The 24477-nt window shown below is 35.7% G+C and overlaps 1 protein-coding gene across 2 annotated transcripts in view; it reads left to right on the forward strand.

Annotated features, from left to right (window-relative positions):
- The window catches only part of LOC121382307 (protein saal1-like), a 55999-nt gene that overhangs the window by 15833 nt on the left and 15689 nt on the right, over positions 1-24477 (forward strand). For both annotated transcript variants that reach the window (XM_041511882.1, XM_041511881.1), the window contains exons 6-7: positions 4341-4400; positions 6171-6286. In XM_041511882.1, coding sequence (XP_041367816.1) covers positions 4341-4400; positions 6171-6286 — 176 coding nt within the window. The remainder of the gene's footprint in view (positions 1-4340; positions 4401-6170; positions 6287-24477) is intronic.

Genomic DNA, 24477 nt, shown 5'->3' on the forward strand with positions numbered 1-24477 from the left:
AGAAAGTGTGGATAATGTGGTCAACACTGCTGAATATACATAAAAATAATCCAAATCCGTTCTACCTGAAACTGTATTGTGGTACTGATGTAATTGATAAAGACATTCTAATGGGCCTGGTATAACAGGTTTTGTAATTGTATGGACATATAAGAAGTGTCAACATACGTAGCCAGTGTGTTTGTTTATGTACTAATGTTATGTTTATGGACTAGTGATGGGACAATACACACAGAAAGGAAAGAAATGTTTAATGACATTGTTTATTTAGTGGTTTTTAAATATCTTAAGATGTTGTTTATTTAGTCAGGGCTGTTGCTTCTGAGCAAACCAAGGTCCTTTTAGTGCAGTAAAGTTAATAACAGCTGGTAAAGAGTTGTACATATTCAGAAATGCATTTCAAGTTATTTTACACTAATTACAGCTTAACATTCAGTTGATTTTGAAGGGAAATAAACCGGACACCCTCGGGACCAAGTAAAATGTCCAGTTTTAAGAGGTGTCCGGTTTAGAGAAGTTTTCTTCTGCACATATATTTAAAAAAGGGACTTAAAAAAACGTCCGGTTTTGGGGGAATTCCGGTTTACAGAGGGTCTGGTTTTGGGGGAATTCCGGTTTACAGAGGGTCTGGTTTTGAGAGGTTTCGCTGTACTTATATTGGGCACACCCTATATCTCCTTGGCTTTGGTTGCAATCTTAAGGCCTGCTAGTTGTCTTTAAAGATGTTAACATGCAGGAAATACGACTCCTGTCTAGTGTTGGTGAAGGAGCCCACCACTGTTCCACGTACGCTACACGTGTATCCGTACTCTTTACAAAGGGTATTTTCCTCTGATACGGGGTTTCTAGATTATGGTAGCCACACTCCCGTATTCACTGTTGGGCTAGTAAATAACTACAACTGCCATGCCCGACGGCTGGTGATTTTTTTTGGGGGGTGTAAAATGTTGCAGTTACGTCTATTTTGTAAATATGAATATACCGACCCCACTTCGACCCTTAATGGTAGTGTTTTTAAGCTTTATCTCCCTCTTTAGGTGACATATCTCATTATTACTATTATTTAGTAAAATTGTATTAACTTAAAGTAAAGTAGGGCTAGTGAATTTGTAATCTTAGCTAGTACTTTTTTTAAATTACTGATCCCATGGCTAGTGGATTTTAAATTTGTTTGTAGAAGCCCTGTCTGATATAAAAACCAATAAGATCATACCCATTACAGAAGACCATGTTTGGTTAACACCCTCTGTAATTAATTAAGCTATTTGTTTATTGGCAGGCAGCTGTTTAAACAATTTCATAAGTCATAAAATAGTCAAGTAAATATTGCATTTATAACGTAGTACATAATTACAGCTACCACAGCTGCGGCTTGGAGTATGAGTTCATGTTCATTGTTTGGCTAGCTATTAATGATAACAACAACAGGGTTTATCTCAGTGCTACACATCAAAACAGAACTTTGTATAGCAACACCTCAGCACATTATAAATTATGACTATTTGGTGTCTTAAAGGGACAGACTAGTTTATAAGCACTATGGCATATTTTTCATTATTAGAGCTGTTTTAGACAACTGAAATCAGCCATTACAATGATTTTATTGTTTAGATTATCCATTCCCCTACATCTGAAGTGTTTCTGGTCATCCTGATGTTTTTAATATTACAAAAATGTATGTTTCATGTTTTTAAAAACACATGTGCGTCTGAGAGTAAACTGTTATGGAGTAGAGTTCTAGTCTGTTTTTTAAGGGTATTTCACCTTGTCAACGTCACAGACTCTGTTTTACTCTGTTGTAACCTTATCCAGATGTGTTATAGTTTTGTAAATTAACTAATCTTAGTGTCTATTTTCACGGGATGAAACTAGGGTTTGCGCCTTTAACATGTGTAACCTTGTGTGGATATTGGCTTAGGAAAACTTATGGTTGTTGTAACTAGTGATATACCATTGAGCGATTATAATCGAAAATGTAAATTAACTAATCTTAGTGTCTATTTTCATGGGCTGAGACTAGAGTTTGCACCTTTAACATGTGTAACCTTGTGTGGATATTGGCTTAGGAAAATTGTTTGAAATTGTTGGTTATTGTAACTAGTAGTGATTTCCCTAGAAATTTGGCATGGCATGGTAGACCAAACACTTTTGGGGCATTTTCACAATTTTCGGGGCACTTGTTTTTCATTAAAACTACACAAAAATTAATTGAAATAAACATTAATGTAATTTATGTGCTTGCTTTAATAAATGAATGGCAAAAGATATAAAAGGCATATTTTATTAATTAATAATACCTTTTTGGGTGTTTTATAAAGGCAGTTATAGAATTAATTTGTGAAAAAGGCTTGTTTAATCTCAGGGCAGCATGGTGCTGATTAAAGCAAGATGGTGCTAGACTATTGAGGCATTGTGCTGCACCGTGCTAACACAAGCTAGGGAAAACACTAGTCTAGTGATATACCAATGATCGATTATAATCGAAAATGTAAATTAACTAATCTTAGTGTCTAGTTTCACGGGCTGAAACTAGAGTTTGCACCTTTAACATGTGCAACCTTGTGTGGATATTGGCTTGGGGAAACTGTTCGAAATTGTTGGTTATTGTAACTAGTGATGTACCAATGATCGATTCTAATCGAAAATGAATTGCTTGGTCTCTACTGATGTAATGATTGATTATAAAAATCCATAATTGATTTTCGCTGGAACGGTTAACTGATTATTTCTACAGTTTGAATGATGTAATTGATGTGTTGGTTATTTGAGTTTGTTTTAATGAGTACCGGGTATGTAAACAAAACAGATATTTAATAGGTATTATTAACTGTAAAATTAAGTGCATGGCCCTAATAATTAAAATCCTTCTATATAACTTAACTGATGACTGGTATGTCCAAAGCTGTGGTGTGTGCTGTGCTGTCTGTGGGAAGTGCAAATAAAATATCCCTTACTGCTAATATAGGAGGTTTCCTATATATATACATGTAATATGTATGTATATGTATGTATGTATATATGTATGAATATCTATATATTGTATGTATGTCGAGGTTGACTATTACATACATAGATATTAACGCACTGGCGCAGGGGATAATTAAATCCTTTCTGGCCTCAAAAATTGTCCCATGCCGTTGCTGGGACTCGAACCTGTGGCACCGATTCACCCGCAAATTGCAAGACTAACCACGATACGCTCTGAGCTATCGAAGCTTCCATGTATGTTTGTATGTATGTATGTATGTATGTCTGTCTGTCTGTCTGTCTGTCTGTCTGTCTGTCTGTCTGTCTGTCTGTCTGTCTGTCTGTCTGTCTGTCTGTCTGTGTGTGTGTGTTTGTGTTTGTGTGTGCGTGCGTGTAGAGAGAGAGAAAAAAAAAAATACATGAGTGGCCCTTAGATACCATTTATCTCGCAACGAGTTGTTTTTTAAAATGTATCTAACGAGCAAGTTGTGAGATAAATGGTATCGAATGGACACGAATATATTACTATATGTCTTACATATCCTCAAAAACCAGGTTTTAAGCCAATTTTAATATCTTTTTTGACTAAAAGTTATTTACAGCCATTGCACTTAATTTGTAGCTAACTTGCGCGTCACAGACACATGATTGTCAGATTAACTATACGTCACAGTGTAATCTATTTCCACCGTGTTGTTTTTCATTGGCTGGATGGCACTGGTGACCTTGGCATCACCTAGGAGCAGCCAGTTGTACATGTATGTCTTGTCATTGTTAACACATGTATGTACATGTATATTAACAACCCATGTGTTAACAAAAAGAATGCACGGTGTTCTCACCAACGGGTGTGTAAGAAATACATATACATCCTGAATAAATCCCTGTACATATTACATATTGTTAGTAGTAGTATTCTTTCAGTGGGCAGCAAACCATATGCTCAATTAAAATAAAACTATGAGTATGAAACATATTGCAGCATCAAATTCTAGATAGAATAAAATATCTTTCTTTTTTCAATATGCTGTAAATTTTTAGTTGACCTTTGTGGTCAAAAAAGTTGTTATTACGAAAGATAGTTGTCCTACAACCAAACCAACTAGATGTTGTTCTGAACAATCAGTGAAACCTTAGAGTAGAAAGCTGCCTTCTAGTGCAGCACGTGCTCTATAATCTGTTTAAACTAAACTAAAGTTTAATTTTTTCTTAAATTTGTCAAATTTGATTTTTTTTATTAAAACAAAATAAAAAAAGTTGATGGTGCTTAGCTGACAGGTGGACACAAATCGACTGGAGTAAATCAAGATGATAAACCGTGTTTGAAATTCAGATTTCCCCTGAATGGTACAATGTACATTAATCTCTTGCAGCCAGATGACCATTTTGTTGCTGGAAAGTCCAGATCCCCCAACACTTGTGGAAACAACAAGGTAAGAAATAGTAAAGTCCAGATCCCCCAACACTTGTGGAAACAACAAGGTAAGAAATAGTAAAGTCCAGATCCCCCAACACTTGTGGAAACAACAAGGTAAGAAATAGTAAAGTCCAGATCCCCCAACACTTGTGAAAACAACAAGGTAAGAAATAGTAAAATCCAGATCCCCCAACACTTGTGGAAACAACAAGGTAAGAAATAGTAAAGTCCAGATCCCCCAACACTTGTGGAAACAACAACGTAAGAAATAGTAAAGTCCAGATCCCCCAACACTTGTGGAAACAACAAGGTAAGAAATAGTGAAATTGATTACATGGTATTATTTGTTTGACTTATTTTGAATAAATTTACATTGAGGTATAATGAAGGCTACCTAATTATACAGAAAAACTTAAGTAAACCTAATTAATATTGCGACATGTTTGTTTACAAATATGCACCATACCAAATGTCACACTTTGAACTGGAAAATAATGTTTGAAAATGTGCACCGGTATATATTTGGCAATTTGAGGTTGGGCATGAACGACACAAAATGTTTACACACACATTTTTTTCCTCTGGTTCAGTGTCCTTACCCAGATTGTTTGCAAAGAGTCCATTTTATCTTAGTGTTTTTATTATGTAAAGCGGTTGTTGTTCATTCAAGAACTGATGATTGGGCTTTTAAAACTGAATTCAGGAATGAAAAACAAGTATTGCTTTCATATAAAAATTTAAACAGATGAATGCAGTTTCCTTTCTTGCTACATTTTAAGTCGTATAATGGTTAAACGGTAGAATCATGATGTTATTTGTTGTGGGAAATATAATTTTATATGTAATATTCCCAGTACTTTATTTTCTCGTATATCCCTGAAGGAGACAGCTTCAACTCCGTCCTTCTGTCTGTCCGTCTCGCGCATAGTTTTCCTGATGGGTTTTTTTGCACAATGCCTCAAAATATTGAGCTAAAATTTTGTGTATAGCTTTATCAGGTACTGTTACAAATAAAATGTGACTTTCATGGCGATTTACCCATTTTTGACCGCTATGGCCATTGAACTTAGGAGATACAAAATTTGTTTTCTGCACATTTTTTTCCGGAATGCCTCAAGATATTGAGCTGAAAAGTTGTGTATATCTTTATCATATACTGTTACAGTTCCAAGAGTGATTTTTATGGCGATATACCCATTTTTGGCACAGTTATGGCCCTTGAACTTAGGAGATACGAAAATGTGTTGGGACTGATAGGGGTCATATATGTATTGCTTTTAATATTTAGTGGTTCTCTCAGAATGCTTGTTTTCCATGGTAGCTTTTTATTTTGACAGCATATCCTCTTTATTAACATTTTGATGTTCAGTTTCACCTCCAAGTCAAGAGTTCTTGTTTCCATACATGATTTCCCTTTAATGTTTTGCCTCTACCATAATTTGACACCCAATAGCCGATGTATTTTTCGTGCTGGGGTGTCTTTAAACATTCATTCATTCATTCCATACATGATTTCCAGCCAGTGCACCACGACTGGTATATCAAAGGCAGTGGCATGTGCTATCCTGTCTGTGGGATGGTGCATATAAAAGATCCCTTGCTACTAATGGAAAAATGTAGCGGGTTTCTTCTCTAAGACTAACATTCAAAATTACCAAATGTTTGACATCCAATAGCCATTGATTAATAAATCAATATGCTCTAGTGGTGTCGTTAAACAAAACAAACTTTAACCATACATGATTAAAAGTCCGGTATTGCTGTTACTTAATGTGCTATATTTCAGACTTTTGTACACCTGTCTGTCTAACTCCACGGCACGGAACTCTTGGCTGGCGGCGATAAAACAGTCTGAGCGTCTTCACGAGAACGTGCTTTTCATTCTACACAGTTCAACGAATTGTGAGTATTACTCAGTATCTGACAGTATCTCAGTATCTCAGTACAATAGTATTTAGTGAAATCTGTCAACAAAGTCCAGCCAATACAAGTACATACTAGTACCTATGCATTTCATAGACAGAGATATGTATAACACTTAATGTGGATATATGTATGGTATTCATTAAAGTTGGGTTCTTAACTTGTTTTCATTCATTCATTCATTCATTCATTCATTCATTCATCTATCCATCCATTCATCCATTCATTCATTCATTCATTCATTCATTCATTCTAATGCATGGTCTCAAGTTAATACCCCAAAAATGTATTGAAAAGGAAAGACATATACTGGTAGGTACAGGGTTCATATCCCGGTACTGGCTCCCACCCAGAGCGAGTTTTATCGACTCAATGGGTAGGTGTAAGACCACTACACTGATTTCTCTCTCAATGATCAATAACAACTAACCACTAACCCACTGTCCTGGACAGACAGCCAAGATAGCCGAGGTGTGAGCCCAAGACAGCATGCTGGAACCTTAATTAGGTATAAGCACAGAAATAAGTTGAAAGAGGCAGAGACAGAGGGAGAGACAAAGACGGAGCAAGAGGCAGACAGAGAGAGAGAGACAAAGAGAGACAGAGAGAAAGAGACAGACAGAGAGACAGACAGAGAGAGACAGAGAGAAAGAGAGAGAAGACAGAAAGAGAGAGACAGAGAGAGAAAGAGAGAGACAGACAGAGAGAGAGAGAAAGAGCGAGAGAGAGAGAGAGAGACAGAGAGAGAGAGAGAGAAAGAGAGAGTATATTAGCTATATTCATGCCTGATGTTGCATGTTACAATTCCAATATTCTAACTTGAAATCTTTATTGTTGGGAAATAAATTATAATGGAATAACTTTTGAAATACTTAAATGGGTTTTTTGTGGGGGGTTTTAATTAAAGCTACTGTTGTATTTTTAAAAACATTTTTAACATAAGAAACAGTTCCAGTAATTGTAGTTGTACCACTACTTAGGTTGTGTTCCTATTCACAGAAGTATGCATTAAGTCTGTATAGCTGCACACTTTAAAAATCTCGGCTCTCACTGAGTGAAACGTCTTATCGTGCCATGCAACGTCACTTAGGGACGTGGTACAAGTCAGTTACCGCATAAACTTACTCGTGGTGTGCTGGTTATTTGCACACTTTTGATGTTTTAATTGATAGCAGAGAGACCCTCATGCTGTTGTAGCTCTGTAGAAACAAACTATTGAAAGTGTGTTGATAAATTGTCAGCTGATAAAGCCATATACATGTAATTGCAGTCTGTGTTAAAAACTATAATTGTAAATGTCTTAAAAGCCATGCATACCACTTGTAAGTTAATGTGATAATTTTAATTTACATGTGTACAGTTTTGATTCTTCATTACTGTTAACTTGGCAACCAGATATACCTTTGTTAAAAAGTAATAAATAAACTACTTATTTTTAGACCCATAACAGGTGTCTGACTTATGAATAGGAATATATTGTACCTTATTTAAGAAAATTTATGAATTGAAGTATTTTATAAAAAAAATAAAAAATTCTGTATATATATATATATATGAATGTAAAGTGTTTTCCCTAACATAAGACGGCAAACAGAAATGTTGAAATGAGATGGTTGTTTTCTTGTACAGTACACATAGAAAACTGTGATAAAAAAACAACAACACATGAGTTTATTAAAGCTAGCTGGGTTTGTACCATTTGTTTTATTAGTAATAAAAACAAAAACTATATATATTGACAGAATTTGAATTATAATATGCTAAGGAGAAGTGACATTACAGCTTCTATAGGCATTTTAACACACTTAATAAAACCATCATGATGGAGTTTCGTAGCCTTGGTCCCATTCTTGTGTACTATTAAACTGTTTTGTCAGCTGATAAATCTAAATAATTGCAGTCCGTGTGAACACTATCATTGTAAGTGTCTTTAAAAAACACACATAGTGTACATGGTATTCATTACATCTGTTAGACTACAAAGCTAACTGTCATATTGTATACATAGCACCCCTGCTGGTGTTAACCTGTGGAATGTCCAACACACTTTCCCCACATGTTGACAATTGTTAGTTGGACACAAAAGAAAAGATCTAACAATATGTGTTGTTAGCTGATTGGTAATTATATGTATGATGGATGAGTGGGCCCTGTACTGGTCATTGATATTGCCAGGGGCATCCATAATGATGTGGTCAAATGCCCTGAGGTGAGAATTCAGTGAAGCGGAACTCAAGGAAATGTTAACTTTGGTACTGTCGGAGACTTGTACAGTCATTTGAGTTGAACCCTGCACAGAGTTCATCTCAGGTAGTATTTTTATTACTTGGAGAAATTTCACAGACACACTCCAGTATGGTATAAATTCAGAATCATTATTGATACTTGTATGATGTTGCTACAACGTGTATCTAATAAATCATTTTGATGTGTCTTGTTAGGACTGGCAATATACTTGCATTGGTTTAGTGTTTTTCAAAGTGCAGGTTAATTGCAGAATACTTTGGAGATAGATTACTGACACAATCAAAATACATCATAAATCTGAGTGATAAAAAATAAGTCTCCATGGCGGTTTTGTGGTTAATATATGAGAAAGAAGTTTAATTTGTCATTATTACAGTCTTTTTTTATTCTTTTTTTTGTTAAAGGTGACATAGCAAATTGAACTGCTGTGGTCTTAACAATTGTCTTGATTAATTACCAGGGTTGGAAGCCTGTCTCTAATGGCCTAACCATATCTGAATTGTGGTATTTATAAACAGATGGCCTTGTAAAAGATATGAACTTGTATGTAGACATAGCCAGTGCTAGTGGTATACTAGTATGCTGTCCTGTCTGTGTGAAAGTGAATGTAAATAAAATAGGCCTTTCTGCTGTTTGGTAGGATTATGTTACATTTTATATGGTGGAAATGAACTGGGCAGGATGTAGCTCAGTGGTAGAGCACTCGCCTGAGGTACGATAAGTCATAAGATGGATCATCTTCAATAAACTTGAGGTTTTTTCCTCATTGTAACCAGTGCCTCTTGACTGGTTTATAAAACATTGAGGTATGTACTGTCCTATCTATGGGAAAGTGCATATAACATATCCTTTGCTGCTTATTTTGTTGTAGTAGCCAATGTGGTGACAGCAGGTTTCTTTTCTTACTTTCAAGAAGTCTATAACTACAAATGTAAATAGCTTTAATTTAAAATGTTATGTGTCATTGCTTTCCATTCTGTGTATGCAGAAAATATTTTTCTGTATTGCCTTATAACCAGACGCTTGTTACACAAGGTGTCCTCTGTATGTGACAAGTCTCTATATGAAAAGTACACTGTACACTATCTTGTGACTGTAATAAATTAGTGTTTATCTTGACACACAGACCTACTGACACAGTTAACCAAACATTTCTTCCATTAGTGCAAATGGGTACATATACTAACCTCTTTGCCAGTCAATCAAAGTCCCTTCTCTTATCACTTCATTGTTTATTCTTTCCATGAAATGTGCACCCAAGATAAAAACTATAAATTTAAAAACTTGTTAGGATTCAAGATAAAATCCACACCCAGTTATGGAAAGGAATGTTTGTTAAACAGGACTACTTGTAAATCTGCAGTATTTCCTGTATGTGCTAGAAAACTGTTTTCTAATGTGATAAACCTATATAATTATGTTTTCACTATGACTTCATAATATACAGTGACCTGCCTTATCTGTTGGTATAATGTTAAATCGTAATTTTGTCTGAGTTTATGACCTTCATTAGGTCGTTACTTTAATACCTTTTTTAATGATAGTACATGTTTAAATCTATTTATTGAGTAACTTCTTTTTTCATGAACTAAAAAAGAAAGAAAGAAAGAAATGTTTTATTTAACGATGCACTCAACACATTTTATTTACGGTTATATGGCGTCAGACATATGGTTAAGGATCACAAATTTTTCCATGAACTAGTCGTCATTTAAAAGTGTATTAAAACTCAGTTATATGCCTGATTTATACTGGGTTGCATGCACCCCATTACTGGCTCTCACCCTAATGAGTTACCTGTAAGACCACCATATCTACTTCTCTCTCACTAACAACTAACCATTAATGTGTTCAGTTTTAAATGCACAATAACATACATCAAAAATGAAATGAGAATATGTTTATCTCCTAATTACACAGGGTACCAGTATAATGATAACAGTACTACGAATGAATAACAAAGTATCACTGCACGGCTCGAAATAGGAAGTAAAATATGGCCTGCGGTTATTTTATAAAAGTAGCGGGCCAACAGAAATATGACCTGCTGTTATTTTTTAAAAGTAGCAGGCCAACAGAAATATGACCAACTATTATTTTTTAAAACTAGCAGGCCAACAGAAATATGGCCTGTTATTTTTTTAAAGTAGCAGGCCAACAGAAATATGACCTGCAGTTATTTTTTAAAAGTAGCAGGCCAACAGAAATATGGCCTGCTGTTATTTTTTAAAAGTAGCAGGCCAACAGAAATATGGCCTGCTGTTATTTTGTAATAGTAACAGGCCAACAGAAATATGGCCTGCTGATATTTTACCGGCCTCGGTTTTAAAAGTAGCAGGCCAACAGAAATGTGGCCTGTTATTTTCTAAAAGTAGCATGCCAACAGAAATATGGCCTGCTGATATTTTTAAAAGTAGCAGACCAATAGAAATATGGCCTGCTGATATTTTGTAATAGTAGTAGGCCAACAGAAATATGGCCTGCTGATATTTTACCAGCCTCGGTTTTAAAAGTAGAAGGCCAACAGAAATATGGCCTGCTGATATTTTGTAATAGTAGTAGGCCAACAGAAATATGGCCTGCTGATATTTTTTAAAAGTAGCAGGCCAACAGAAATATGACCTGCTGTTATTTTTTAAAAGTAGCAGACCAACAGAAATATGACCTGCTGTTATTTTTTAAAAGTAGCAGGCCAACAGAAATATGGCCTGCTGTTATTTTGTAATAGTAGCAGGCCAACAGAAATATGACCTGCTGTTATTTTGTAATAGTAGCAGGCCAACAGAAATATGACCTGCTGTTATTTTTTAAAAGTAGCAGACCAACAGAAATATGACCTGCTGTTATTTTTTAAAAGTAGCAGGCCAACAGAAATATGACCAACTATTATTTTTTAAAAGTAGCAGGCCAACAGAAATATGGCCTGCTGTAAAAAAAATTAAAGTAGCAGGCCAACAGAAATATGGCCTGTTGTTATTTTGTAAAAGTAGCAGACCAACAGAAATATGGCCTGCTAAGAAAAACAAATGTCCTGCTACAGATGAGACAATGCGAGGTGAGCAGAATGTGTGACAGTGTGTGGAAAATCAGGACCTCTGAGATATATCGTAGTGCATTATAGAATGAAAATATGACAGATTTATGACATATATAGTAGATAGATAATAAAAAAATACATCTCTCTCTCCCTTGAAAAATTACCTGTGATTTTTTGGTAGTTTTAGCAGGTGAATTTCTGGCAATTTCTTGTTCCAGCCAGTACACTACAACTGGTATATCAAAGGCTGTGGTATGTACTATCCTGTCTGTGGGATCGTGCATATAAAAGATCCCTTGCTGCTAATTGAAAAAGAGTAGCCCATGAAGTGGTGACAGCAGGTTTCCTCTCTTAGTATCTGTGTGGTCCTTAACCATATGTTTGACGCCATATAACCGTAAATAAAATGTGTTGAGTGTGTCATTAAATAAAACATTTCTTTCTTTCTTTCTTTTCTATTTCACCAGCTACATGTAGGTCTAAAAAAATTGACTGCTTTTCTCCTTTTCCAGGCTGCTATTTTGAGCTCTGCAGCGTATTTACAAAGGAATGATAATGGGAATTATAAACTTCATCAATGCGTCATAACCTAAGGTTATCTTAGTGCTTAGAACGCTTCGTGGAACGGGGTCCAGGTCCATAATTTATGGCAACTTGCTACCTGGGTTACCAGGCACTAGGCTTATTTTGATGCCTGATTCATCCAGGAAGTATGCCCTGTTTATTCTTGGTGTTTCTATACCCAGCGAACATTTATTAAACAGCTCGTGAAAAATCTATTAAAAAAATCCCTGCCTATTAAAGTCGCATACCCTTTTTTGAACCTGTTTACTTTGGTTAATCTACAAACCTGCAACATATCTAAATAAAGTTACAACAGAATGAAACGAGTATGTGACGTTGAAATCGGGAAATACTCTTTAAAAAACCCCCAGACTAGAGTTCGTCTCCATGACCTTATGTTCTCAGAGGTAGTTGCATATTTAGAATTATGAAAAATGCATTTCCTGGCATTACAAACACCAGGATGGTGCAGAAACACTTTGGATGTATGGAAATGGATATTTTAAATAAAATATATGTAATGTCTGAATTTAATTATAAAAAACGGCTCTTTTTTCTGCTTCCTTTATTCTTTCTTCTTTCTCTTTTTCAATAATATTTATTTTTGTGCATGCATATTTAAATTGCAAAAATATATTATTGTCGTAATATGCATGTATTATGGAGAAGGCCTAGTAAGTTGTATAACTTGTGCCTAATCCATTTGTTTTTTAAAAAGCAATAAAATATATTTCAATCAATCAATGTAAAAAATATTCTGTCGTGTTTAAAAACCTGGGTTTGTTACTTTAACGACATTCCTGAACAGTGTTTACTGAAAGAGAGAAAGCAAAATAGTGACCTTAACAATCCTCATTGAGTTGTTAAAACTAGAAGCCAGTACTGGGATTTGAACCCAGTACCTGTGTTAAGTCGGATGGCTTAGCCACTACTCCACCAAGGCTGGTCTGTATTATACAAGCAGTACGGATATCAGTATAAAATGTTACAAACTAGAGTTAGCAGTATGGTGTGTGTACATGCTGAATTCTTACCTTATCACTGTGTACATAACAGTGATTGTTCATACTTTATCACGAGGTCAAACTGCCACAACATCTGGTACAGAATCATACATATTTCATTCTGACAGGGTGGTTAATAGTCATCTGTAAACATGTCTCAAAATAGTTTTATCGTGCTAACTAGAAGAGAGTACATATTATATTGTAAACTTTACAGGGGCGGGACAGTGTAAAAAATAGTGTTACGACTCGAGGTTGTCAGACTCTCCTTTTAAATTCACCTGTGAAGAACATTTTCACAGATACAACAAATATAACTCCCAAAAAGGAAGAAAGAAGTGGTACAGTCGCCCCTGCTTTGTTTTGGCATCACTGATCTCGGTGGTCATAAGTTTTCACATTTTGTATCATATGAGCCTGCATGTGGCTACATACAATTGTTACTGCATAATACTAATGATATCATTTAAAAATTGCCTCTTGCATAGATATTATGAATACATTTTGTAGATGTTCCTTACTTTTGGCTTGGCCAGTGATTGTTAGGACACCTTACTCATTTTGTGCATGCTATGATGGGTGTGGACTATCGATCACTTGCCATATGGTCTGGTATAATTACATATACCTGTGCTATACATGGTCTTCTGTCCTGGACAGGAGATCTGGCACACATCAGAACTTGTGCCCAGGATGGACGTGCCTGAACCTTCAGTCGATATGGGCACGCTAATATGTAGAGTTTTCATTTTCCTGGTCTGTTTGATAGTATGATACACTGCATTTATTAAGAAGCTCGACTCTGGGATCAGGCATATTGTCACGTTAATAGTAGGTCTAATACATACATGGACAGTAAAATGCATTAAAATGAATAATTTCAGAATAATAAGTACTCCAAGGCATTTTTAATGAGTCGCCTAAAAATTCCCATATTGATTGTTATATGTAATGAGGGTGGGAGCTTGATGTTGTGCATAGCATGTGTATGTCAAACCATGTTAATTTAAAAAATATATTAATGTTATTATCCATTATTACATTTTTACTGGCCTCGGTGGCGTCGTGGCAGGCCATCGGTCTACAGGCTGGTAGGTACTGAGTTCGGATCCCAGTCAAGGCATGGGATTTTTAATCCAAATACCGACTCCAAACCCTGAATGAGTGCTCCGCAAGGCTCAATGGGTAGGTGTAAACCACTTACACCGACCAGTGATCCATAACTGGTTCAACAAAGGTCATGGTTTGTGCTATCCTGTCTGTGGGAAGCGCAAATAAAAGATGCCTTGCTGCTAATTGGAAGAGTAGCCCATGTAGTGGCGACAGCGGGTTTCCTCTCAAAATCTGTGTGGTCCTTAACCATATGTCTGACGCCATATAACCATAAATAAAATGTGTTGAGTGCGTCGTTAAATAAAACATTTCTTCCTTTATTACATTTTTAAACATTTTATATATTACATAATAAATGATGAATTTAATTATTCAGTTTCAAATAAAGTTGCAGTTAATAAAATTAATTAGATTTTGTGTGTGTAAAAGTTGGTCACACATTGACATCACGAAGAGCTTAATAACCATACGTTTCTGCATTACTAGATAATCTTTGTTGTTGTTGTGTACGTTAAATCATACCAGAGCAGTATTAGACCTTGTAATCCTTTCAGTGGTCAGTGGCCTGCTTGTTGACTAATCAACAGGTCTGTCTCTCGGGATAACCTGTTTCACAGCCAATCAACATGCTGGTCTAAATTCCAAGTCTGTGGGATGTTATGTCACACGTTGTCATGAGGTTATCTCAGGACAGCTAATAACTGGTGTGCAAGGGCTAACACGCCTAACACAAATCTACACTGTAATATGCACCTAATATGTTGTCACCAAATATTTAAGTATTAAGCCATACCATAGAGCACGTATTGAATGATTTTGTAAACTGATTATTTACTTTTTGATCACATAGGGATGGATGGTGGTGTAAGACATTGCCATTATTATTTTCTTCTTTTCCCCACCATAGCTTAAATAAAATTTTACTTTCTAGGTAGTGGTACTCCATATTATATATATATATATATATATATATATATATATATATATATATATATATCATTGCCTCACACCTGCAGTGTTATTAAATAAAATAATAAATAACTTAAATAATAAGAAGATACTTAGTATTATAAAGTAAATTAGAACAGTCACACTAATTTGTTTTGGTGTTAGAGATTCCAAGTAACAAGGCTATAGGAAACAAGTCCATCAACATGCATGATGTAAAGTGTTAAAGTCGTGAACAAGTTTATTTCAATATTTTCTGTATTATGTAGGATTGCAGAATAAATAAAATGGCCAGTTGCTGTCAAATTTATCCTGCTCAGGTTGCAGGATAAAGCTGATGTCTTAAGACAGGAATCGGTTATTTCCTGTATTTCTGAATCTGACTACTTGTCCCTCCCTCCATCACCCATGCCTTTATCCATCCATTTATCCACCCATCTGTCGGTCCATCCATCTGTCGGTCTGTCTGTCCATCCCTCCATCCGTCTGTTCATCCATCCATCCATCCATCCATATATCCATCCATCTATCTGTCCATACATCTGACCTTACATTTGTCAATTTTAGAATGGACCTTTTTGTTAACTTTGAAACATTACACCGGGTCAACAACAAGACAGTGTTCTGTACAAATACATGTAAGTGTGGCAACATTCACACTTCTTACACGTACAGTTTGAATCAATCTTACTAACATTGCTGTTTGAATCAATCTTACAAATATATGTTTTTTGTTCAATGAGTCTTTATATTGTTTTTGTTTTTGTGCTGGGGTGTCATTAAACATACATTCATTCATTCATTATATTTTTTAATTTGGCTGAGAACACCTGTACTTGTCTACACACTTTCAAATGCAGTTCGTTAAACATGTAACAGTACTTTTATCCTACCACTGTTTACAGGTATTACCGTAATGTACTGTAACACTTCTAGTTGAGTTATCAGTACCCTTACATGGATTGGTATTATCGAGAGATATTTGCTGATGTTAGGTAACACTAAAGTTTGTTTTGTACAGCTATATTGACACCACTAGATCACATTGGTAAAAATCATCAACTGTTTGATGTCAAACATTTGATAATTCTGACACACCTTCTTCAGAGGAAAAGTTTAAATTTGTTTTCTTTAACACCTAATAACAGCATCAGCATATTGATTTATTAATAATTGGCTATTGGATGTCAAACATTTGGTAATTCTGACATATAGTCTTAGAAAGGAAACCTGCTACATTTTTCAATTAGTAGCAAGGGATCTTTTATATGCACCATTCCACAAACAGAATAGCACATACCACAGCCTTTGATATACCAGTTGTGGTGCTGGAACAAGAAATAGCCCAATGGGCCTACCAACAGGGATTTCAAGCTTTACCACTGGGCTACGTCCCACCCCTTTCTTCAGAGGAAACATATACTATATTTTCCCAGGGGTATGGGATGGTTTTAAGACATGTTTGGTATGTTTTCATCAGAAAACATAAGGAAGGGATCTTCTATATACACTTTCCCACAGCCCATACCACAGTATTTGATATACCAGTCGAGGGGCACCAGCTGGGATGGGAAAACACAATGTTTCCACCCAGGGGGTTAGTCCTAATACTGTGACCCAAGCACCTCAGATGAAAGCTCTATACTGACTGAATTAAATCTGCCCCTGATCTTTTGTAGGACACTGTTATTATCCCAAAATTGCAAACCATGCAAATTACGTAGAAAGAAGTGTTTTATTTAACGACGCACTCAACACATTTTATTTACGGTTATATGGCGTCAGACATATGGTTCAGGACCACACAGATTTTGAGAGGAAACCCGCTGTCGCCACTACATGGGCTACTCTTCCGATTGGCAGCAAGGGATCTTTTATTTGCGCTTCCCACAGGCAGGATAGCACAAACCATGGCCTTTGTTGAACCAGTTATGGATCACTGGTCGGTGCAAGTGGTTTACACCTACCCATTGAGCCTTGTGGAGCACTCACTCAGGGTTTGGAGTCGGTATCTGGATTAAAAATCCCATGCCTCGACTGGGATCCGAACCCAGTACCTACCAGCCTGTAGACCGGTGGCCTGCCACGACGCCACCGAGGCCGGTACAAATTACGTAGAACTATATTATATGTAGTATAAGTATATATAATTTGGATTGTTTTGCTGTGAGATTTTTTTTTTCTTCTTTTGTTTTTTCTTGGGATTTTAAGGTAGTGGTTAGGATAGTGTGGGATTTGTTGGAGGGGTGGGGGGTGGGGGGGGGGTTGAGTTTTGTGTGTGTTTTTTTTAAAGTATTATTATTATTTTATTATTATTATTTTTTAAATGTTGGTACATTTAATTGTAAATAAAACCACTTATAGTTTGAAATGTCATGTTACTGTAATTTATTATTTTAAACATAAGTAGAATTTTACTAAATTTGTATCAAATTAGAAAGCAAATTTGAAAGCTAAAGTTAGTAAAGTCTGTTGTTAATAGTAATAATAGACACTCAGTCAAACATGTAAAAGTTCCGTTTTCGTAATTTTTAAACATTCATGTATATGTATTAGGAAGGAATAAAAAAAAAAAGTGTTTTTCTTACTCCCATGTTACATATCAGATAGTTTAAAATGTGCTAAGCTGTTGTCAGACATTCTTCTGGTTTATTTACTAATTCTGTCATACCCCAATAATGCTGGATTTGTTTACTTACGTACGCACACAGCCACATGGTCTACAGTACTAATATGTTGTACTGTATTATTTACGGGTATGTAGGTTTACGCACAAAATACCTGCCAACTAATCATACTAACACTGTTTACATGACGTGGCCAAGTATCGGTACCACTGTTACCATATTTGTGACACCCGGTAAGAGTTGCAGATTAAACAATGTGCTAAGGTGTTTTAGACAGACGTTGTTTTCTTTCTAGTGATGGAACAGCAAAGGGTCTGGTGAGGACACCTGCAGTCTGTAAATGGAGATGGGGGGGGGGGGGGGGGGTCATGTGTACAGAAGGTTATATACAATAAAAACTAAATGGTGGCTTCAATCCCCCCTCCCCACAAAAACCCCAATAACACAAAAAGAAGAAAAAAGAAAAAGAAAACAAAAAAGGGAAAAAAAGAACAAGGAGAAAACAGTTTTTTGCATCTGAGATGCATGATCACGCACACACACACCTGGTGCACGAGGGGAGTGATTTATCACTCGCCTGGTATTTTCAATCACGAATGACCGGAGAAAATAAGAAACCCCAGAGGTAAACTAAGAAACCCCAGAGGTAAAATAAGAAACCCCAGAGGTAAACTAAGAAACCCCAGAGGTAAACTAAGAAACCCCAGAGGTAAACTAAGAAACCCCAGAGGTAAACTAAGAAACCCCAGAGGTAAACTAAGAATTTATTATCACCAAGCTCAGTAATATAATGTTGCCCCCACTGGTCAAAACCAGCGTTCAGTATAACATGAGAAAACACACACTCATCTGGAAAGCTTTAGGCCAACAAATTGCTTGCCTTGACATACAATTTTAAATAAAGTGCTTGCTGAGCACCAATTTAGGCGAGCAATCCTCAGCTCACCTTGATGTTTGCTAATGACAGACTGAAATCTGTATTCTGACCTTTGTCTATGTGCATATACCGTTATTTTTGCTCACTAGACAGCACAGATCTTAACAGTAGCTATTCACTGGGTATTTATATTTATGGCTGCATGTCCTGGTGAATGCAAGGTTAATGGGAATCATGCAGCAGTTTCACATCTTGCCTTTGAACACTTAAGTTTTATAACGTGATCAAAACACACTGAACGTTTCACTTGGTTGTTGTTGTTATAATCAGGCACGGCAGGGCGGTGATGGGGGGGGGGGGACTTGAGTTACCTCATTAATTCTGAATCAAAAATATTATTGGTAGTAAATCTTAAGGCAGAGATGAATATTATTTGTAGAATGCAGGAAATTGCATTTCAGGACATCTAGTTTTAAAAATGTTACAGTGGTGTGTCCCCCTGAACCTCTCTAGAAACTTTGCTTTGTGCCCTGATCTCAGTTAGGCCCCCAATATCTACTTGCTTCCTGATAATAAGAGCATCTTGTACTCGTATAAATGGTCAGCCGTATGAAACCAGCTTCACTATCACACAGTACAGGGCACAATATTTCATGAGAACCATTGTTCTGTTCACGTGTCGGTTATGCAACTTGAAAATCATGAGAACCGCCAATTTGGTTATGTGGTGAACAATTACATTCTAAAATTAAAAGTACGATATATTAGTAATGAAGGTGAAAATCAGTTTGTTTTTGATCCACCAATGTAGCACAGAACCGTAGTTCAAGTGTTTTAGGATTAAGTAGGCCTAACTCATTTGTTATGTAACTGAACAATTGGTTACCTAAGTAAAACTAGCGTGAACTGATTTCTGGTTACCTAAGATTTTGAAATATTGTCCCCTGCAGTATATTTTAATTCCATGTCATTGTAAAGATGTATTTTCAGTCGTATATACCCCTGCGCGTGCTGTAACCTCACCGTGGTGCAGGGGTGTAACATTCTCTTTGAGACTGCCCAATACAGCACAAAATTGAAATTTTGAGTAAAAGTCAGTATCTATCTGTGATATTTGTATTTTTACACAGTCCTTCACACTGTGTTTTTATTTAACTGTTGCATTTTTATATTGATGTTGATCATCACTTTGTTTTTCCCATTAATATAGATTGACACCCTATAGCCGATGTATCTTTCGTGTTGGGGTGTCGTTAAACATTCATTCATTCAGTCGTATATACATTTATCATATAATATCTTACATTTTCAGTGCAATCAAAGTATGTGATATTTTTCAGATCACATACTTTAAGAATTTGATAACTTTGCAAATTAGATGTAAATTAGTCGAGGTCTCGGCACTAGGTTTATTGTCATTTAAGCAAACGTACTTGGGTGACATTCCATGATTGACGTATGCATTCATAGTCATCAAATAAAAACATTTCAATTGCAGTTTGACACTGAAAACTGTCCAGCGTTCAGAAAACAAAAAACGTTAGGCATAACTTTATTTTGATGTAAGGACATCCAAAATGACATCATTCGAGTTTGACGTCATTTCCATTAAAAAATACACCGCGCCACATATTCTTACGTCATTTGAATATCTAGTAATGGTGGACTGGAATTAAATTTGCGTGTACAGTTTACAAAAACATGTTATATTAAGCTTGAGCTTATATGATAAAGAGATTATTACCCTCGTGTATTTCGGTATCGACAATATCATATATTAGGAATAAAAATAATGTATAATACAATTTTTATTCCTAATATATGATATTGACGATACCGAAATACACGAGGGTAATAACCTCTATATACATTGTTCCTAATTGGCTCTTTTGGTGTAGGAAGGTGTGAACTCCATTGTAATAAACAGAATAACATTGATATTCATGTAGGCTTGTTCTCAACAAATTTTTGTTAAGGTGGTGCAAATGTTGTAGTAACCATGGTCATTGTAATGAGTTCTTACTATATACTTATCTTTATTTTTTATGACAATGTATCATGCTGACACTGGTAGGAAGAAAAAGCAATAACATCATAAATTGTGTTTCTATTTTTATCACTAAAGTGGACGAAATCCAGGTCAACTAATGGCTGCTGATGTACCATAACATGGTCACAAGAAATACAGAAAGTTACTAAAAATAGCAAACAACATAAAATAATTTATTCTTTTGTCCATAAAGAACATACAATGTCACTATACATACACAAGGTTTCTGCCAGAGGGTAATACCCAAATTTTAATTTTTTTAAGTTAACATTTTGACAAAATTAATGACTCTTATCATTACTATATGATTTTCTTAACCCTAAACTTAAAGGGACACACCCTAGTTACGGCTAGTTGTTAACCATTACGGCGTTGTTTTTCGCTATTAAACCTATTTTTTCACAAATAAAATTGCACTTTACTTACCGTTTATTATTTAGAATATACATTTCCATTCACCTGAAGTGTTTTTTGGTAATCCTGGTAATCCTGGTGTTTGTAATACCACAAAATGCATTTTTCGTATTTCTGAAAAATGGACGCACGTTTGAGAAAAAACGTTGAGCAGACAAGGCCTAATCTATTTTTAGACGGGATATTTCCATTTCAATGTCACAGACGTTGGTATACCACGTGACCATTATCATTTTGGTTCGGTTTGTTTTCTCGTGCACGGTTCGCGCAATCAAGATCCGATTTGTTGTTGTTCATTTGTGAGATTTTTCTTCACAGTTCGTGAACATTTTCAGTAACAATAAAGTTCAGACAAGTAAGTATCTCAATACAAAACGTTACAAACCCTTAAAACCAATAATTTTGCTAAGTCCTACGATATCTGGAGAGGGGATACAACCAGGACAGAACAGTTGGAACATGTCCAGGAGAGGTGAAAAGAACGCACCCCAAGTCTGAAATTTGTCGTGATGTAGGTATTGTTGTGCTTCGAGCGACATCTACCGGTGACATCAGAATACAAACTTTCAAAATTATTTCAAGCAATTGGGACATGGGGATTCCCATGATATTTATCGATATAAAACCTGCTTTTTCAGGTTTTGATAAAAACGTGATCTAAGTGTGTTACAGGTTTGTAGATTAACCAAATTATAATTTATTTTCGCAGGATGGAACTAGGGTGTGCGGCTTTAACCCAGTTTCTTTCTGGGGGAGGCCCCCCATACCCCCTGTTGACTGGTTGCATTCAATTCCATAGTGCCATACCCAAAAATTTATTTCTGGCAGAAACACTGATACATTTGCATAGTAATTACATGTAGCTATTGGCTATTTGTGTTAATGACAGGTTGGTCTTTGATATATTATTGTAATTTAGTTACCTGTATGTGACAACAATATTAGAGAGAAAAAAGAATAGAAATATTAGTTTCTAGACATCTAAGTACATGATTAAAAAATGTCTAAAATGGTTATTACCAAACTTCATCTTGATGCTTCCCACTGCAAGACATCAGGAAGTATCTTCTATGTGCTTTTTCTTTCAGACAAGATAGTACATACCAATGCATTTAATATACCAGTTATGGGACACTGGTTAGAACAGGATAAAAAGTAATGGGTGCTGAATCCTATGATTCATTATTACCTCAAGTAAGCACTTTACTAGTGAACTATATATACATTGAATTGTTTAAAAAATATATATATTATCCTACAAGAAATATGCATAGTGTTAGGGTTGGGGCCCTAAATCACTACCATACAAAGTATATATACCAGTAGCAATGTATATAGGCAGTATTTCTGCCAGATAGAAATGTTTGGTTTTGGCACTATGGAATTGAATGCAACCACAGTCAATGGGGTATGGGGGCCTCCCCCAGAAAACAAATGGGTTAAGTTTAGGGTTAGGGTTAAGAAAATCATACAGTAATGATAAAAGTCATTAATTTTGTCAAAATGTTAACTTAAAAAAAAATAAAAAAAATTGGGTATGGCGCCATACCTGTTTTACCCTCTGGCAGAAACCCTGAATGCGATAATTACAGAGACATGTCTAGTACGAAAGAGTATTTACTTAAACACTTCTAGAACATCAACTTAAAAAAAAAGAAGAAAAAAAAGAAAGTTATATAAATATCTAATTGTTGGAAGAAACCAAGTTAAGCTGTTTGCCTCTTAAAACAGTTTACATGCATATAGGGCAGTTGTAATAAGGCAATGTCATGAATGACAGGGTCATGTTTACAGTGAAGGTGCAGCCCGGTCGGTTGGTTGTTAGTTGGTTGTGTGGCTGAGTAGCAAGACGCAGTTCGTGACCTACGGTTGACTGTGGCTGCTGCTAACAATATTTCCAATAAAATGCTGTAAAGCCATTGTGCGTTGTCACATGGTAGAGTTCTGTAACCGGCTGAACCCATTGTTATGTCTGGCTTTTATGATCCATGTTAATTATGCATGCATGTCTCGTTAATTATCACCATTAATGGATTATACTGAAAGTCAGATCATCTGTGGTACTTGATAACATCATTTCTGAAACACTAAAGTCTTACAAGGAAACTGGCTTGCAAACCAGTATAATTTTAAAGGGACATATTTGAGTTTGATGCAATTTTTTAGATGTTATTGACCAACAGAGAATTTTCAACGATTGCAATTACATATCATATGTTTCTCATCATTCTACTATTTGTACTAAGTTAAATTTCATTTTATTTCCTAAAATATATTTTTTTGTACGTACTAAATTATTTGAAGACAAAATCCAGTTTGGCCTTACAAATATTAAGACGACCAGAAACACATTGAATATACAGAAATAGATATTCTAAACAAGAAAATATATTTAATATGTAACTTTAATCGTAGAAATATTGTAATTTTTGGAAACGTCTTACAATGCAGCAAACTCAGGAATGTCCCTTTAAATAAATAAATGTATATTTACATACTTTTCATTTTAATTAAAAAAAAAAAACCCATTCTTTGCTGAAACATTTAGCAGTTAGTAAAGGTGATACTGGTGAATTTGGGGTAAATTACCAAACAAGTGAAAAGATATTTTATAGACATTTTTAAAAATACACAAATGCACCATTTTGAGATGCATGTATCACCACTGTGGTACTTAACATCATACATTGATATCACACATTCAGTAGTTTAAAGCTATGAGAAAATTTTATTTAGTTTTAAAGTAAAGTAAAGTTTGTTTTATTTAATGATGCCACTAGAGCACATTGATTTTTTTTCTTATCATCGGCTATTGGATGTCAAACATATGGTCATTCTGAGACTGTTTTTTAGAGTAAACCTGCTGTCGCCACATAGGCTACTCTTTTATGACAGGCAGCAAGGGATCTTTTATTTGTGCTTCCCACAGGCAGGATAGCACAAACCATGGCCTTTGTTGAACCAGTTATGGAAGATCACTGGTCGGTGCAAGTGGTTTACACCTACCCATTGAGCCTTGCAGAGCACTCACTCAGGGTTTGGGGTCGGTATCTGGATTAAAAATCCCATGCCTTTTTATATTCAGGGGTGGGATATCGGCCCAGCGGTAAAGCACTCGCTTGATGCGCGGTCAATTTGGCATTGATCCCCATCGGTGGGCCCATTGGTCTATTTCTCATTCCAGCCAGTGCACCACAACTGGTATATCAAAGGCTGTGGTATGTGCTATCCTGTCTGGGATGGTGCATATAAAATATCCCTTGCTACTAATAGAAAATGTCAAAAAAAT

The sequence above is a fragment of the Gigantopelta aegis genome, chromosome 9 (genome assembly GCF_016097555.1).
Source record: "Gigantopelta aegis isolate Gae_Host chromosome 9, Gae_host_genome, whole genome shotgun sequence".
NCBI classification, from domain to species: domain Eukaryota; kingdom Metazoa; phylum Mollusca; class Gastropoda; order Neomphalida; family Peltospiridae; genus Gigantopelta; species Gigantopelta aegis.